Consider the following 16153-nt stretch of genomic DNA (forward strand, 5'->3'; position numbering starts at 1 on the left):
GAAGGTACCTTGCTGCTGTTCCTGGAACTGGGCAGGGTTTCTGCCCCTGAGAGGGCAGGAGCTAGAAACTCCTTATTTCTGGTCATCGATGGCTACTCTCTGTCCCTGCATGGGTCCTTTCTTCTCCCTGAGTGGAATTCTGAATTCTGTGGAGGGGGCCAGAACTGGGAAGGTCTTCGAGATGGCATTTTTGGAAGCAGGTGGTGTTCAATGGCAGAGGATGGGAGTGGAAGCCGCACCGGCGCAGAACCGTCATTGGTGGGTCTTAACATTTCGTGTTTGAGATTCTTTTCCTATGGGTCTCTTTGATGTTATGAATCCAAGACACTTTCAAAACATCAACCCGGGTTCTCTTCTTTCTGATATGTAATACGAAACCAATTCTGTCTGTTTCTCCCATCTGTCAATATTACAAGTTGGGACCCTGGTCCCGAGCTTTGGACTTGCCCGTTTGCTTATGTTTAATCCCCAGCCCGCGGCTGAGGCCTGGACAGATTTGCTGGTAGAACTTAATTCTCCCCCATCCTTCAGATAATTAAATATTCAGTGGAATTCTCTTATCATACAAGAGTCTCTTATCTGTGTGCAGCTGTGATCTGGAAATATTAAATGGACTTTAATTAAAAAAATAAATTGTTCCTTTATGAAATTTAACACAAATTGTTAAATTGTGTACCATTCTGAATGGTGTGAAAGGCCCATCAGCCCTGCTGCAGAGAGGACATACCCTCTCCGGTGTCAAGTGTGTCTACACATCTCTACCTCCCCACCCTGTCCTATAGTGGGGTTCCTAGATTAACCGTCACGGCCTCAGGGTGATTGTGTTCAGTAATGTTAACAATGGCCTCAAAGCACACAACTGGAAATTCAGGCATGTGGCAGATCAGCCTCACTGTGTTTTCTTTCAGAGACGAATTGAAAGCTCCTAATAAGGAAAGAAAAAGACTCAGATGGGAGCTGCTGAGATCTATGGTTAAAAACATTTTCTATTCATGAAATTATGAAGAAGGGGAAAAACGAAATCTGTGCTCTTATGTCTCACACTGCAGAAGCCCCAGCTCTGTGCATGGATGTGATCAGCAGAAGTCCCACTGTGCATGGATGTGCTCAGCAGAAGTCCCACCGTGCACACGTGTGTTCAGCAGAGGTCACAGCCAACGGGCACATAGACACAAAGTTACAATGAGAAAGATCTTCATTCTGTGGCCGTCTAGACAGGACATGACAGTACAAATGACCCTGACTGAAAATGGCTTGACTTAGAATTCTTCAAGTGGTGTTGAGTGCATTAGTTTAGCTTGAGTTTTGTGGGATGCAATGTCTTCTAAAGCTAAGGGTGCCTGCATACACAAGGTTTTGTACTATTTGCAGTTGCAGACATTCATAGAGTAGGTGTTGGTATTTTTCCTATTGATGTGATAAAATATTCTGACTAGCAATTTAAAGAAGAGCATTTCTTTTGGCTCACTGTTTGAGGGCACGGTCTATTGTCCAGGAAACTGTGACAGTCGGAGCTTGAGGCAGATAGAGTCATTGTACCTGCGGTTAAGGAGCAGAGAGAAATGAATGCAGGTCTCAGGCCACTTTCTCTGTAGTTCAGGATCTAGTTCCGGGAATGGTGCCACCTCCCTTTTATGGTAGGTGTCCTCAGCTCAATTAACCTAAACAAAATAATCCCTAAAAGGCATGGCCAGAGGAAAATCCAATCTAGACAACACACACTGGCATGGCCAGAGGCTAAACTGATCTACATATTCTCTCCCAGGTGTGCCTGCTGTCCCCTGGGTGACTGTAGAACCTGCCAAATTGGCAATCAATATTAATCAGCCCAGACGTGTTCTAGCTCATAAGCTTCAGGTTTCTTTCAGTAATCAATGGCAGTCTGTAAGCCATTTGTGTGCAGGAGCCTCTGATACTTTGTTGCTGGGCTCAGTCCCGATGCATCTTCACCCCCGGCCATCTCTGTCCCCTAGGTAGCTTCTCATTGATGGCACCACCACATTTATGTACTTGGTCATCAGGTGCTCCACACATTGGCTCTTTGAGAGCAGATCCTTTAAGGGTGACTAGATTTTGGCCTTCTTATACCTGCCCACCGTGTGAAAGGAGCTGCTGCAGGGCTGAATCTGTGCCCCCCCCCAAACAAGAGATGTTATGTGCATGCGTTTGTGTGCATGTGTGTGCATATGTGTGTGTGCATGTGTATGTCTCTCTGTGTGCATGTGTGTGTGCATGTCTGTGTGTGCATGTGTGTGTGCATGTGTGTGTATGCATGTGTGTGTGTCTGCATGTGCCTGTGTTCATGCATGAGTGACCATGGTGCTTCTACATCCTAAGACCTATGATAAGGAGGCAAGGGTTGAAAGGAGAGGTGAAAGGAAGACATGCTAAGGCTCGTGACTGTCTCCATATAGGCTTTGTGGCGCTGAGAAGGCATTCAAGCATAATTTGTATGGGATGGGAAGAGTTAGAGAAGAAACCCTGGGCAGAAAGCCCCAAGACCATTTACATGCTGTTCGAGGTATGGGGACCCTGGGCTGAGCATGGGGAAAAAAAGAAGAGGTACCCCAAAGAAGACTTGAAGGCTGCCGATTGCTAGAGGAGAAGAGGAGGAGGTTAGCTGCTTTTAGTTGGATTTTCTCCGATCAGGGACTCAGCTAGGTAGGTTAATGATGCATTAAATCACCAACTAGTAACTGCCAGTGTCTATAAAGTGCTTAGGGCCAGCCCTGGGCTAAGTAGTCTACATCTTACCCATCCCCCAGTCCCATGGGTCTCTGGGAGCTAGCTACCTTCCCATGTGGTTCAATCAGCACATGGCTGAGTGCTGAGTCCTAGCTGGCATTTACCCCTGTGCTGTTGGGTGGAAGCTGTAGGGACCAGATCCACATTTTAGATGTGCCGGGGGAGATAATCCTACTGCTTTCCTAATAATTGCTAATGGTATGTATAATATAATGCTATGCAATTTGTGCATATGCACACCTCATGCGTAAGACTGCAGCAAAAAGAAATGTTATTTTAAAAAAAAAAAAAAGAGTCCTTCAGAGGTAAAGCTTTCACGCAAGATGCAGCAATCTTTGAACAAGTATGGCTTCTAGAAATTTCCCGTAACACACAAGGCTATTTATGTTCAAATTATAGAAGCACTTTTTAGGAACAATTTACAATTACAATTCTTAGTGAGATGAGACAGACGTCTACTGCAGCCTCTGTCTTCTTTGATGGGCAATATGCTAAAATATCAAGAGAAACTTCCTTTCCACTCAGTCAGTGTCTTCCAGAGAGCAGAAGCTGTCACTCATGGGAGAAACCGGACCCTCATTTTGGACAAGGTCTCGATCATTAGGGGAAAGTGTCCCAAAGGCAGGCAGCAGTCAGAGGCCTCCCACCATTAGGAGTCCCACATGAAGAACAAGCTTCACAACTGTTACATATGTGCAGAGGGTCTTGGTCCATCCCATGCATGCTTTCTGGTTGGTGGTTCAGTCTCTGTGAGCCACTATGGGCCCAGGCTAGTTGATTCTATAGGTTTTCAGGTGGTGTCCTTGACCCCTCTGGCTCCTTTGATCCTTCATCCTGGTCTTTGGAAGGACTCCCCAAGATCCACCTCAGGTTTGGCTGTGGGTCTCTGCATCTGTTTCCGTCAGTTGCTGGTAACTCTGGTGACAGTTATGCTAGGCTCCTGTCTGCAAGTATAGCAGAATGTCATTCATACTGTCTGAGGTGGCCTCTGCCTCATGGGATAGATCTTCCCTTAATTTCTCCTTCATCTGTACCCTTGCACATCTTGTAGGCAGGACAAATTGTGCATTGAAGGTTTTGTGTAGGTCTGGGTTGGTGTCTCAGTCCCTCCCTTGGAAGTCTTGTTTGGTTAAAGGAGGTGGCTGTTTCAGGTTTCATATCCCCCATTGTTAAGAGTCTTAGCTAGGGCACCCTCATAGGTTTCTGGGAGTTTCTTTTGTCCTAGGTTTCTTTCTAGCTTGTTCCAGAGATGCCCTCTGTTGAGGTACAAATAAAAAAGTGGTAACCTTTTATCCCGGGGTAGTGCCAGCACCATTGGGGCCACATGGCACTGCAGGGTATCTTTATCTCAGTGGCTCCACGTTGCCCCCAAGTACTATCAGACCCAGGAGGTCCATGAGCCGTTCCAGCACCTTGCCATGCTGGTCTCTAGAGTAAGTTCTGGCACCAGAGGGCCATATGGAACTAGTCATAATTTATCTCTGGTTAGTATCTCTCCCGGAAGCTCTCTACTATCCGTGAACTTTTTGGTTCCAGCTACCCAGTAAAGTCAGGGCACTAGAAGTCCAGCATGGACTGACCTATTGGAGTTTCCTGCTATGGACCCTGCTCACACTCCCAACCAACAACCACTCCCTGGTAGTTAAGGTATAAACTCTCAACTACCCGGTGAAATCGTGACTCAGTAATCAATAATTTATCAATCAGATTTATATGTTAAATTCTCAATCCACAATCCATCCACACAATAAGCTTACAACCAGTTGACAAAGATATAAACCGCTCACCTAGATAAGACAATTGGCCCATAGAAACCCTTGAAAGTATTCATATGTATCTGTCGCCAATTAAGACAACCTGGATCTAGATCCTCCCTTTCCGGCTCTATCTTGATTCTTCTCTTGCCTCTTCTCCTCCTCTCCCTTCTTAGATTTTTTCCCACCTGCCTTCTTCTCTTCCAGTGATAGGCTGGACTCACCTTGCTGCATAATGACATCATCCTACAGCCCCCCCCATTCCCATTGTGTTTCCCAGTACTCCCCCTCCACTTGATCCCTCCTGTTCCCTTCCCCACCCTCTCCTCCACCCAGTTCTCTCCCTCCATCCACCCTGATGTCTATTCTACTTTCCCTTCTCAGTGAGTGTCAAGGTCTTCCTTGTCATTTAGCTTCTTTGGGTCTGTGGATTGTAGCATGACTGTCCTACACTTTATGCCTAGTGTCTACTTATAAGTGAGCGCACACCATGTTTGTCTTCCTGGGTCTGCGTTACCTCACTCGGGATGATCATTTCTACTTCCATTCATTTGCCTGCAAATTTCATCATGACTTTGCCTATAATAGCCGAGTAGTATTCTGTTGTGTAAATCAACCGCGTCTTCTTTATCCATTCTTCAGTTGAGGGCTGTCTAGATTGTTTCCAGTTTCTGGCAATTATGAACAATAGTTGAGCAAGTGTCCTTGTGGCATAATGGGGCATTTTTGAAGTATATGTCCAGTAGCAGTATAGCTGGGTCTTGAGGTAGAACTAATTTTTTAGTTTTCTAAGAAACTGCCAAATTGATTTCCAAAGTGGTTGCACAAATTTGCACTCCCATCAGCAATGAAGAAATGGTCCCCTTGCTCCGCATCCTCACCAGCATGAGCTGTCACTTGAGTTTGTGAGGTGGCATCTCAGAGCTGTTTTGATTTGCATTTCCGAGATGACTAAGGATGTTGGACATTTCTTTCTGTGCTTCTCGGAGGAAGACGAAGAGGAGGAAGGAGGGTTACCTGTGCTTTGCAGTTACTCTGGCTGTCAAAGACATTGGTATTCATGGAAAACAAGGCCACCTTTTGTTGCTACATCCCAGGCAAAGTGCTTAGTGCTGTGGCCTTGGGAATCATACTCCTTGCTTTTTAATAGGGGGAGATAAGTGTGCCCAAAAGAAAAGAGAATTCTTGGATGTATTTTGTGATGCATCTAGGGAAAGACCTAGGCAAGAGGGGATCATGCATGCTTTTGTGTGTGTGTGTGTGTGTGTGTGTGTGTATGCATGTGCACATGCACTTGTGTATGTTGGATGTAAGAAGAGCTAAGGTCCTTGGGAACAGGGTTTTTGGTTGGGATTATGTCAGTGGCACCCTGAGAAGCAAACAGTACTGGGGAGTGCCGGTTAACTCAGTTCACAGCAAGAAGCCAGAGTGCAATGTTACCTTGGTGACATTTTTTTTTTGTTTCTCTTCTAGAAACTCTTCATGATACACTGGGAAGCAGAGACTCCAGCTATGCTGTCCAGGTGGGAACTGGCTGTCTGCCTGCTTGTTTCCTTAGGCTTCCACTTCCGCTCTTTCTATGAAGTTTACAAAGTCTCCAGGGGTAAGGCTCCACGATTTTCTGATGACCCATCAAGGAAGAAGTAGGTGGGGGTGTCTGAGGCAGTACGATTCAAGAGGGTAGTCCTGTTACAATGTGACTCCTACCTAGCTTTGCCTTCCACATGGGTGCAGTTTGAATCCACGGTGGTGGGAGCCTGGAGCCTCTCCTGCTCTTTCACAAGAGCTGGTGGCTTGTTTTCTCCAACAGCGGTTGCTTTTCTTCTTGGTGCTTGGCAGGGAACCTCTAAGCACAGAACCTGCCACTGAGCAGTGTCCCCAGCCCCTGACAACAGTAGAAACGTTTGATTCACTTCTCTTGAAGGCCTTGAAAAGAATTCCCACTGAGGAGTCAACATAGATTCAAGGTTTTTTTTTTTTTTTAAACATCTGTCTTTGCAGGCTTATGTCGGACGCATGGGATTGACAATGCGAGTCGCTCTTGCGCAGACTCCTGTCTCTAATGCTCTGCTGAACCTCACCTCTCAGGCTTCAGCCTTCCGAGGAACTGGACTAAGAGATTACCATCATGCACCCACTCTCACAGTTTAATATTTAAAATCTCCCTGTACTGGGAACTGAACCCTGCAACACATGCTAGAAGTGCTCTGTCCCTAAGCTACACCCCCAAACCCTCCCCTTTGTCTTTTTATTTTGAGACAGGATCTTGCTAAATTTCCAACACTCATTGTGAAATCACTTAGTAGCCCAGGTTGGCTTTGAACTCACAGCAGTCTTCCTGCCTGCCCTGGCCTCCTGAGTAATGGGATTACTGGCAGAGCCACCACACGGGGCTGCTGAGCTGGTCTTTGGGAGGAACAGGATATAGGCTGGGGAAGTGCTTGGTGGGTAGATCACTTGCCGAGTTTGCTTCCCAGAACACACAGAAAGGTGGAAGGAGAGGACTGACTCCTGTGTTTCCTGACGTCTGTCTGCACATCAAGATGCAAATACATGATGAATACGATGATGATTTTAAGGGGGAATTAGGAGCTAGCCAGGTAGCAAAGAATGGTCAGACGCCATGGCCAGAGATAGGGTTGCAGGCTGCAGACAAGCTTGTTCTCTGTCCCTGGGATGTGAGAGAACATGGCATGATCAGAGCCACAAATCACTCAGCAAACTGGGATGCAGAGCATGATGGGTCATAGGGAGGCCTGACCTCGGCTTGAAGAGCAGGTGTGGGGGTGTGACAGCTGTTGAAAGTCCACTAAGAGATTTGGGCCCTGTCTTTAGAAAAGTACTTTTAAAAAAATTTTATTCTACGTGCATGAGTGTTTTGAGAGCGTGACATGCTTGGTACCTACAGAGGTCAGAAAACTGCTGGATCCCTTGGAACTGGAGTTATACATGGTTGTGAGCTGCCATGTAGGTGCTGAGAATCAAACCCAGGTCTCCTGGAAGAGCAGCCAGTGCTCTAACCACAGAGCCATCTCTCCAGCCTCTAGGCTTTTTCTCACAAGCAGAGGGGGCTGTGAGGAAAGTTGATATGGTCACCTAGAATGGCAAAGATGGGCGGTAAGGTTGTAGCTCAGTGGTATGCTTAGCATCTGTCAGGCCCTGGGTTTAATCCCAGGACCATAATAAAACTCAATAGAAGTAGGTTTGTCCCCTCAAAATGCTCTGTCTTGTCAACTTGCCTTTTTTTTTTCTTTTTATTTTTTTCTTTCTTTTTTAATATTTATTTATTTTATGTATGTGAGTACACTGTCACTGTCTTCAGACACACCAGAAGGGGGCATCAGATCCCATTACAGATGGTTGTGAGCCACCATGTGGTTGCTGGGAATTGAACTCAGGACCTCTGGAAGAGCAGCTTAACTTAGTCAGTGCTCTTAACTGCTGAGCCATCTCTCCAGCCCTCAATTTGTCTTTCTTATTACCCACAACCCCCTGGTCTTTTTACTGTCACCGTGGTTTGCTTTCCCTGGAATGTCGTATACCTGGAGTTTTGTAGCATAACCTTTCTATCATGGCTTCTTTCCTCTAGGGAGAAGCAGAGAGGGGCCTTGCGTGTGTTTTCATCAGCTCGTTGCTTTCTCTCCCTCCTTTTCTTCCCTTGTTTTGGAGGTAGGTCTCAGGTAGGATTAGACTGTCTTTGGATTTTTTATGGAGCCGAGGCCTGAGTGTTGGGATCAGGTGTGGGCTACTGCTCCCAGCTAATGCAGTGCTGGGGAATCGAACCTGGGTCTGTGCACTGAACAGTGCCCTGTTGTCTGCACCCCTGAGAGACGCTGGCTGTAGTTACCTCCGAGCGTTGGCAGCTGCATGTAAAGCCTCTATGAACAGTTGTGTGCAGGCTTTTACACGACAGGCTTTTATCTTACTTGTGTACTAAGCAATGCTGTTGCTAGATTCTGAGGCAAGCATTTTATTTAATAAGGAACTGTTCAGCTGTTCAGCTTTGCACTGTGTGAGTCGAGGGAAGTGGAGGCGCTTACCTTGAACACGAGAAAAGATAATCCTTATCACGCTTCTTGCATCTTGCTTGGTTTTTGGACAAAGTCTCACTGTATAGCACAAACCGGCTTCAAATTCACAGTAATCCTCCTGCCTCATATCAATGCTATACCATGCCTGCCCTACCATGCATCTGAAAAGCTTGCTTAATGAGCCTTGAGTTACCGCCTTTCCTGAAAGAGGCCATCTGTGTTTGCGGCTGCGTCAGTGTCGTGTCAGACGCTCTGAAGATGAGAGGAGTCAAGAGTTGTCACTAGTGGCAACTGTCAGTGGCAGGCAGACACCATGAGAGCACCTGTGTCTCCTGACTGTGTTCCCTGCCATTCATGCTTGGGCTTTCAGGTTCCTGTGTCCCCTCTGAGGGTCTGTGGTGTCCTGGGAATCTGCCCCTGCCATGGAGTTCTTCGGTGTAGCATGTCGTGCAGTGTAGTTTTATGTTTGTGTCTCCTTTATCTTTTCCATCTCTGAGAATCAAACATCTTTACGTCCGCTGCTCTTCTCCCTCACTCCCGGCCCCGCCCCTCGCCTTCCTGTGTATTTTATTTCTGTCTTCTCTTTCTGTCCTCTCCTGTTCTGTTTTTTCACACGCCCATCGCCAGCGTCTTTTTCTTTCTTTGATCAGCTGCGCCAGAGTGCCCGTGAGCCTTCTCAGCGTTAGGCTTTGTTAGCGCTCTCTGTGGTCCCTTTCATGTTTCCCAGCTCATCTACTTCCGAACGGCTCGTCCCTGTCTTCGTTGTTTCTCGGGCTGGCGTACCTCCTTTTTGTACCAGCTTCATGGGTTGAAGAGTTAGCCTAGCTGTTTCCTAAGCAATGAGTCTGTGTCCTTGTATTGTGTCTGACTGATTTTCTCAGGAGGGTTTCCAGAGTACGAATTATAAACTGAAGCTATATTGATGAATGCTATGGCAGGTTTCAAAAAAATTATTGGGTGGTACAATGCCTCAGTGGTTAAGAGTGTTTACTGCTCTATAAAAAGAGGACTTCCGCTTGGGTTTCCAGCACCTATATCTGGTGCCCTGCAACTGTCTGTAACTCTAGTTCCAGGGATCCAAAGACCTCTTCTGACCTCCAAGGGCACCTGCATACTGATGGTACACATAAGCTCATGTAGTTACACACACACACAGTTTAAAAATCTAAAAAAAAAAAAAAAAAAAAAAAAACTTTTTGTTTTGTTTGTTTGAACCAGGGTCTTATGCAGCCCCAAATGACCGCAAACTTGCTATGTATAACTTGGAGCTCCTGATCCTCTGGTTTTTACCTCCTGAGTGCTGGGTGACAGACATGTACCACCATGCCTAGTTTCTCTTTCTGTTTCTGGTGATTGAGCCCACGGTTTGAAGTGAACAGTATACCCAACAAGGCACATTTCCATCTGATTTTTGTGCTTTTGAGACAGGGTTCTTCTGTATATCTCAAGCTGGCCTTGAATGACAGACCATCCTCCTGCCTCAGCTCCCAAATTCTGGGATCACAGGTGTGCACCTCCATGTCTGGCTCTATTATTATTATTATTATTATTAATCATTATTATTATTTTGTGAGACGAGATCTTGTTAGACAGCCCTAACGGCCTAATGGTTATGAAGACCAGGCTGGCCTTGAACTCACAGAGATCCGGCTGCCTCTGCCTCTTGAATGCTGGAATCAAAGACTCTTGATAGATAGGCATTTGGCTGCCCATGGGCGTTCCCTAGCATTGGCAGAGCATCCTGTGAGGCACTCTGCAGGTGCACCACCCATCCTCACAGACAGTCCACTGTGCTGCTGCCTGTGAGTGTCACTGGCCTGTCAGTCAACCTCACAGCCTGGTGCTTCTGCTTCGTAAACAGCTCAAGTCCTTCCCCAGGGACATAGTTGAAATTGTCAGGACTGTTCCACCCCATTCAGAGTTTGAGATAGGATTGCACTGAACTTGGGAAGACGTTTGTAAGTAGTCGGTCTTCTTTAACGTGTGGCTTCCTCCTGGCCTTGGGCTTTGTCCCATGTGTTCACTCTTGTTACTTCCCTTCATAAAGGTTCCTGGTTCGTACGGAGCTGATTCATAACTGGTCCTCTGAGATTTGTATTAGTAATATTTCCGGACCATTTTCCTCTCATGATTGGGTTGTTCCCAGCTATACTTTCTTTATTATGTCTGGACTATAGCAAAGATATTTATGTCGGTTTATCTATTTTATATTCTAACAACTTACTGAAGTATTTTCATCCCACTGACTTGAATTTGTTTCTCCCTTCCACAACCCTTCTCCCTTCATCTCCCCCTTCCTCTCCCTTCCCCTTCCCCCTTTCCCTCTCCTCCTCTTCCCCCTTCCCCCTTCCCTATCCCCTTCTCCCTCCCCCTCCCCTTCTCTTTCTTCTCCCCCTTCCCTTCCCCTCCCCCTTCCCATCCCCCTTTCCCTCCCCTCCTCTTCCCCTTCCCCCTTCCCTATCCCCTTCTCCCTCCCCCTCCCCTTCTCTTTCTTCTCCCCCTTCCCTTCCCCTCCCCCTTCCCTTCCCCTCCCCCTTCCCCTCCCCCTTCCCATCCCCCTTTTCCTCCCCTCCTCTTTCCCCTTCCCTTTCCCTTCCCCCTTTCCTTCCCCTCCTCTTTCCCCTTCCCTTTCCCTTCCCCCTTTCCTTTCCTTCCTCTTTCCCCTTTCCTATCCCCTTCCCCCTTCTCTTACCCTTCCCCTCCCCCTTCCCCCTCCTTTCCCTTCCCCTTCTCCTCCCTCCTTCTTCCTCTTTCCCCTCTCCCTTCCTCCTCCCCTGTTCTGCTAATGCCACTGCAGGTAGCCATGGTGCTTCCATCTTTCCTTCCCTAGGGCTTCTAGAACAGCTCTTATCACCTCAGCTGCAGAGGGTTGTACAGTCATATTTAATCATTTTTAAAGTCATATTAGAGAATCTTTCTAGTTCTTCTGTAAAAATTGTGGTCTTAGGATGGAGAGATGACTCCACTGTGTCTGTCTTGGGCTGGAGAGGTGACTCTGTGGCTCAGACTCGTCCCCAGCACCGCATTGCTGCTCACATCCGCAACTCCGTTGCATGGGCTCTGATGTCCCATTCCAGTCTCTGTCGGTACTGCACCTAGATGGTGCAGCTGTATGCATGCAGACAAAATACTCATATGCGTAAACCATAAATAAATAAAAACATTTTAAAGAAAGACCGACAGTCTTAGGAAATGACTCAGTAGAGTATCTGAGTTCAGTGGCGGTATGGTTTTGTAATTTTAGGTGGGGGTTAGGGGTTAGGGATGGGGTGTGGGGGATTGAGTTGGGGGTGTGTGGGGGAGTGGAGGGGATGGGTGGAGATATAGACAGGCAGATCCTTGGTTTCCTGGCCTGCTAGTTTAACCTGTCTGACAAGTTTCAGTCCAGTGAGAGACCTTGTTTCAAAAATAAGGTGGAAAATGTTGCTGAGGTTGTCCTCTGACCTCTACATACAAATACTCTCGTAACACACAAACACACACACACGCACACACGCACGCACACATAAAAAAAACCACTGCCAACAATAAAAACTGAATTGTGTTCACTTGAGGTACATCATCAGACAAGAGAATAAAGTTTTCAGAAGCAACCCACAGCAACTTCCGCTGCGTATTTTCCCTGCCCATGGTGTTTTACCAACCTCTTTTCTCTAAATTGAAAAAAACCTTCAGTTTTTGAGTGTGCCTGGTCAGGCACAGTTTTATCCTTGGAGATTGCTACATGGTGCTGAGCCTCTTTCACACACAGTGGGTGCCTTTCTTCCTTGTAAACCATGTAATTAGTACCTGAAATCTCCAATGGCTTGGTTTCACTCTCTTGGAGGCTCAACTTCCCTTCAAAGCAGATTCATCGAAAAGTTCCCAAATGTTTTGGGGCTATTGGCATATTTACCTTTGTCCCTTTAAGGCAGTGTGATGATATTTTTCCAGGTCTCTGAGCTTTCTGGATGTGTCAACCACACTCCAGAGTCAGATACTACACGCACCTCATGTCGCCTTCTTAAGAAAATGTTCAGATGTATATCCATTTTAGCAGATTTATTTTCTTTCTCAAAGAACACAAGTTTGGACTTAGCTAAACTTGGCAGCTTTTCTGTTTTCTAATGAATGTAGTCAGGTTGGATCCTGCAGACCTGATAGTCTGAAAGCATGCTTTTCTGCAGAAGTCGCCGTTAGTGATATTTGCATAAATGGAATTCTGCTTTCTGTAGCTTTGAGGTTTCAGGTCACCAGCTTTCCTTTCTTCAGCCATCAGTGAACAGTCGCTAGCTAATGTCTTTGTAAACAAATGCTAACACCCTGGGATCTAAAAACAGCTCTCAGGGTGCAGAGTTCCTGTCTGACTTGCCACCTCTAGTTTCTCTGTTATTATGTGGCAGTTGCCTCCAGAGTAAGATACAGCTGTGGCGAGCACACTTGCCCCACACTTTCCCTTTGCCATTGGCACTGTAGGCACCGCCATTACTAATCTCGGTCTGTGAGAACATGGTACAGCAGCCAGTGTAAGTGGACCCTTTCCTTCACATGATTCATGCAGTGATCATGCAAGGGCTTGGTGAGGAGGCAGCTACTTCCTGTTATGATTGGAGGATTAGTTTTCGAGTGGGTTGGTGACTCTAGAGATCTCATTCTACCATGGAGGTGGGGGTGAGCCATGGGGTCTTGGGGGAGGTGCCACCGAGGGAACTTTGGTGATAGGACTTGAGTGTCTTGCCCTGCAGGTTGCGAAGAATTAAGTCTCCCTCCTAGTGTCCTCACAATCAAGGCTCCCATTATGTTAGAAGGCACTGAACCAAGTCCTTGTCACTCACTAAACTACTGAGTCACGGCTACAGGGATATCAGATCTCTTAGCCCAGACCCCTGCAGGCTTGCTTTGTTAGCGCCTTCTGTGTTGGTTATTGTCCTTACCAGATTTTTTGCCAAGCACAGCAACATGGTGGTTGAGAAAACAGCCAGCAATGTGGAGCACCTTCCTCATTCCCCAGCCCCTTTATTGTTTTGAGACTGGGGTCTCTCACTGATGAGTCTAAGCTGGCTGCTCTGCAGCCTTGGAGATCCTCCTGCCTCCACCTCTCCCAGGCTGGAATTACAGGTGTGCCCCGGGGATCCAAACTCAGAACTTCATGTTTGTACAGCAAGCGCTTTTACCAACGATGTCTACTGAATACTTTCAATAAACCTTGCAGAAAGGCCTTAGGTACAGTTCACAGAGGGACAACCTGTAGTGTCAGGGGCCCCAGCTTCTTGTCCCTGCCTTCCTCCCATAAGCGATTTGTGCTGGATTCCTCTTCCTCTGCCTATAACAGGGCTCTATCAGCAATTGGCCTAAGAAGTTCAGGAGGCATGGCCTTCTTGGGAAGTCTTCCTGACCTTTGCTATGTTTCGTCCTGTTTGCAGATCTCATTTGTTTTTATTCGGTTATTTGTGACCCACATTCTCATTCTTCGAGAGAACCGAAGCCTCAAGTGTCATGGAAAACCTATTTCTTCTCATGTACTCTCTGCTGTTGCTCAGTCTGCTTAGGTGGCTTGTCACTACGCAATTTTGCTAGAAGCCCATCTTTTCCCTTCCCTTCCCTTTCATGTTTTCATGTATCACCACAGTCCGCCCTACAACTTCTGGCTTCTTAGGGAAATAAGGCTCAGTGGGAGCTGATTGGAGTTTTTCAAATGCATAAAAACAATAGGGTGTGTGTTTATATGTATGTATGTATGTATGTGTGTGTGTTTGTGTGTGTATATGTATGTATGTATGTATGTGTGTTTGTATGTGTATATGTATGTGTGTATGTGTCTATATATGTGTATGTGTGTGCATGTATATGTGCGTATATATCTGTGTGTATGTGTTTGTGTATATGTATGTGCCTGTGTATTTGTGTATGTGTGTGTTTGCATAAGTTTTGTGTATGTGTGTATATGTCTGTGTGTATATGCGCATGTATATATGCATGTGTATGTGTGTGTATGTGTCTATGTATGTGTTTATGTATGTATGCATGTATGTGTGCATGTGTATGTGTTTGTGTGTGTGTGTGTGTAATAACCTCTAAAGACCCTATCCCAGAACTATTACTAGTATTTGTAGGGTGGAAGTGGAAGGTTAATGATTCTGAGTAAATGACTTACACAATAGCTCATTGGAAGTGATTAAAATGCAAATCTCACCTTCTGTAGGTAGATGGGAATTTAATGTAGCTTTTTGTAAAGGGAGAGAGTAAACAGCTGACAGTCGGGGCTCTTGGGTGGAAACTGCTCTATTTCTAATGTTCTCTAGGCTGTAGTTTGGGAAATGGAACCAGGCCTTAGCATAGAGAGTTGTCTTGGCTGCAGGTCCCCAGTGGCATGAGGGACTCCCAGGCTCTGTCCTCAGTGATGTGGGGGGGGGGGTGTTTCCAGGCTTGGTTGCCAGTGATGTTGAGTGGAGGACTTCCAGGCTCCATTTTCAGCATCCTGGGAGGAGTTCTGGGCAGAGGGGCTTTAGTCCTTTTAGTCACTTGCTTAGCTGCATTTGAGTCATAGAAACAGGCTGTCAAGTGGAGTGAGGTGTGGGCTCCCTGCAGCAAGGTGTCCTCTCAGAGTCCTGAGAAGTGATGCTCTTCATAGACAGATGTCTTGCAGCTGGTCCTCAGCATCTGTTCTTTACTGAGCAACGTGATATTGCAGCTGTGAGCTTCTAGCTAATTTAAGGCTGTCTGGATGGTAGCTCACGTCTGTGATCCCAATACTGGGAGGCTGAGGTGGGGGTTGCTCTGAGTGTGAGGCTCAGAGTGACATTTCAGTCTTTGTTGCTACCATAAAGGACACTCAGCCTTAAGAGAATCACCTTCTCCTTTTTTCCACTGTTGTCCTTTGGAGATACGGTCTGACTTTGTTTTGTATATGTTTTTGTTATGTATATGCACAGTATATATGTATGGTATTGGCTACCTATAAGCGTGCTTACTGTTCAGACATGATTCTTTTTTGTAACACTTGTCAGTTCCCATCAAATGGTTCAGTAATGCCACACCAGTTTTGAGTCATGATCTCAGTAAGATATTCCACACCTGCACAGTTTCTCCAGGGTTGGGGTACAGACAGGAGCCATTCCCCAAGACAGTCTAAAATTAGCTAGAAGCTCTCAGCTGCAATGAGTTGCTCAACAAGGAACAGATGTTGAGAACTGGCCCTTGGTTTGTGAGGAGTGACAAGCTCAGGACTCTGAGCACTCCTTGCCCTTAGGAAGCCATCATTCCATTCTCTGGACAGCTTGTTTCTGTACAGCTGGGCCTTGCACCAACCTTCCCTGACCCCCTGTGTTGAACACTTTTCTCTCTAATCTCTCTTCCTCTGTGCCCTTTATCCAAGGGGAGAGGGATATTTACATCAGCCCTACCTTGCATTCCCTGGAACTTAGGCCCCAGCATAGGAAAGGAATTTCAGGGACATGGCAGGTGTGCCTGCTACTGGGGCTGCAGGACATTTTGAATCTTCTTTGGATGCTTCTGCCGTTTAGATCCAATTTGGTTAGGACATGATTTTTTTTTTTAAGGTGTGTTTATTTATCCTATGTGAGCACACTGTATTTGTCTTCACACACATCAGAGGAGGGCATTGGATCCCATTACAGATGGTTG

The 16153-nt window shown here is 46.4% G+C and overlaps 1 protein-coding gene across 1 annotated transcript in view; it reads left to right on the forward strand.

Moving 5' to 3' along the window:
* Positions 1 to 6011: 6011 nt before the first annotated feature.
* HHAT (hedgehog acyltransferase) overlaps positions 6012 to 16153 on the forward strand; it is a gene marked incomplete at both ends in the record, with an annotated part of 213915 nt that continues 203773 nt past the window's right edge. Inside the window, one exon of the mRNA XM_080921169.1 lies at positions 6012 to 6102. Within this exon, the coding sequence (XP_080777295.1) occupies positions 6012 to 6102 (91 nt within the window). The remainder of the gene's footprint in view (positions 6103 to 16153) is intronic.

The sequence above is a fragment of the Micromys minutus genome (assembly GCF_963924665.1).
Source record: "Micromys minutus genome assembly, chromosome: 1".
In the NCBI taxonomy this organism is placed as follows: domain Eukaryota; kingdom Metazoa; phylum Chordata; class Mammalia; order Rodentia; family Muridae; genus Micromys; species Micromys minutus.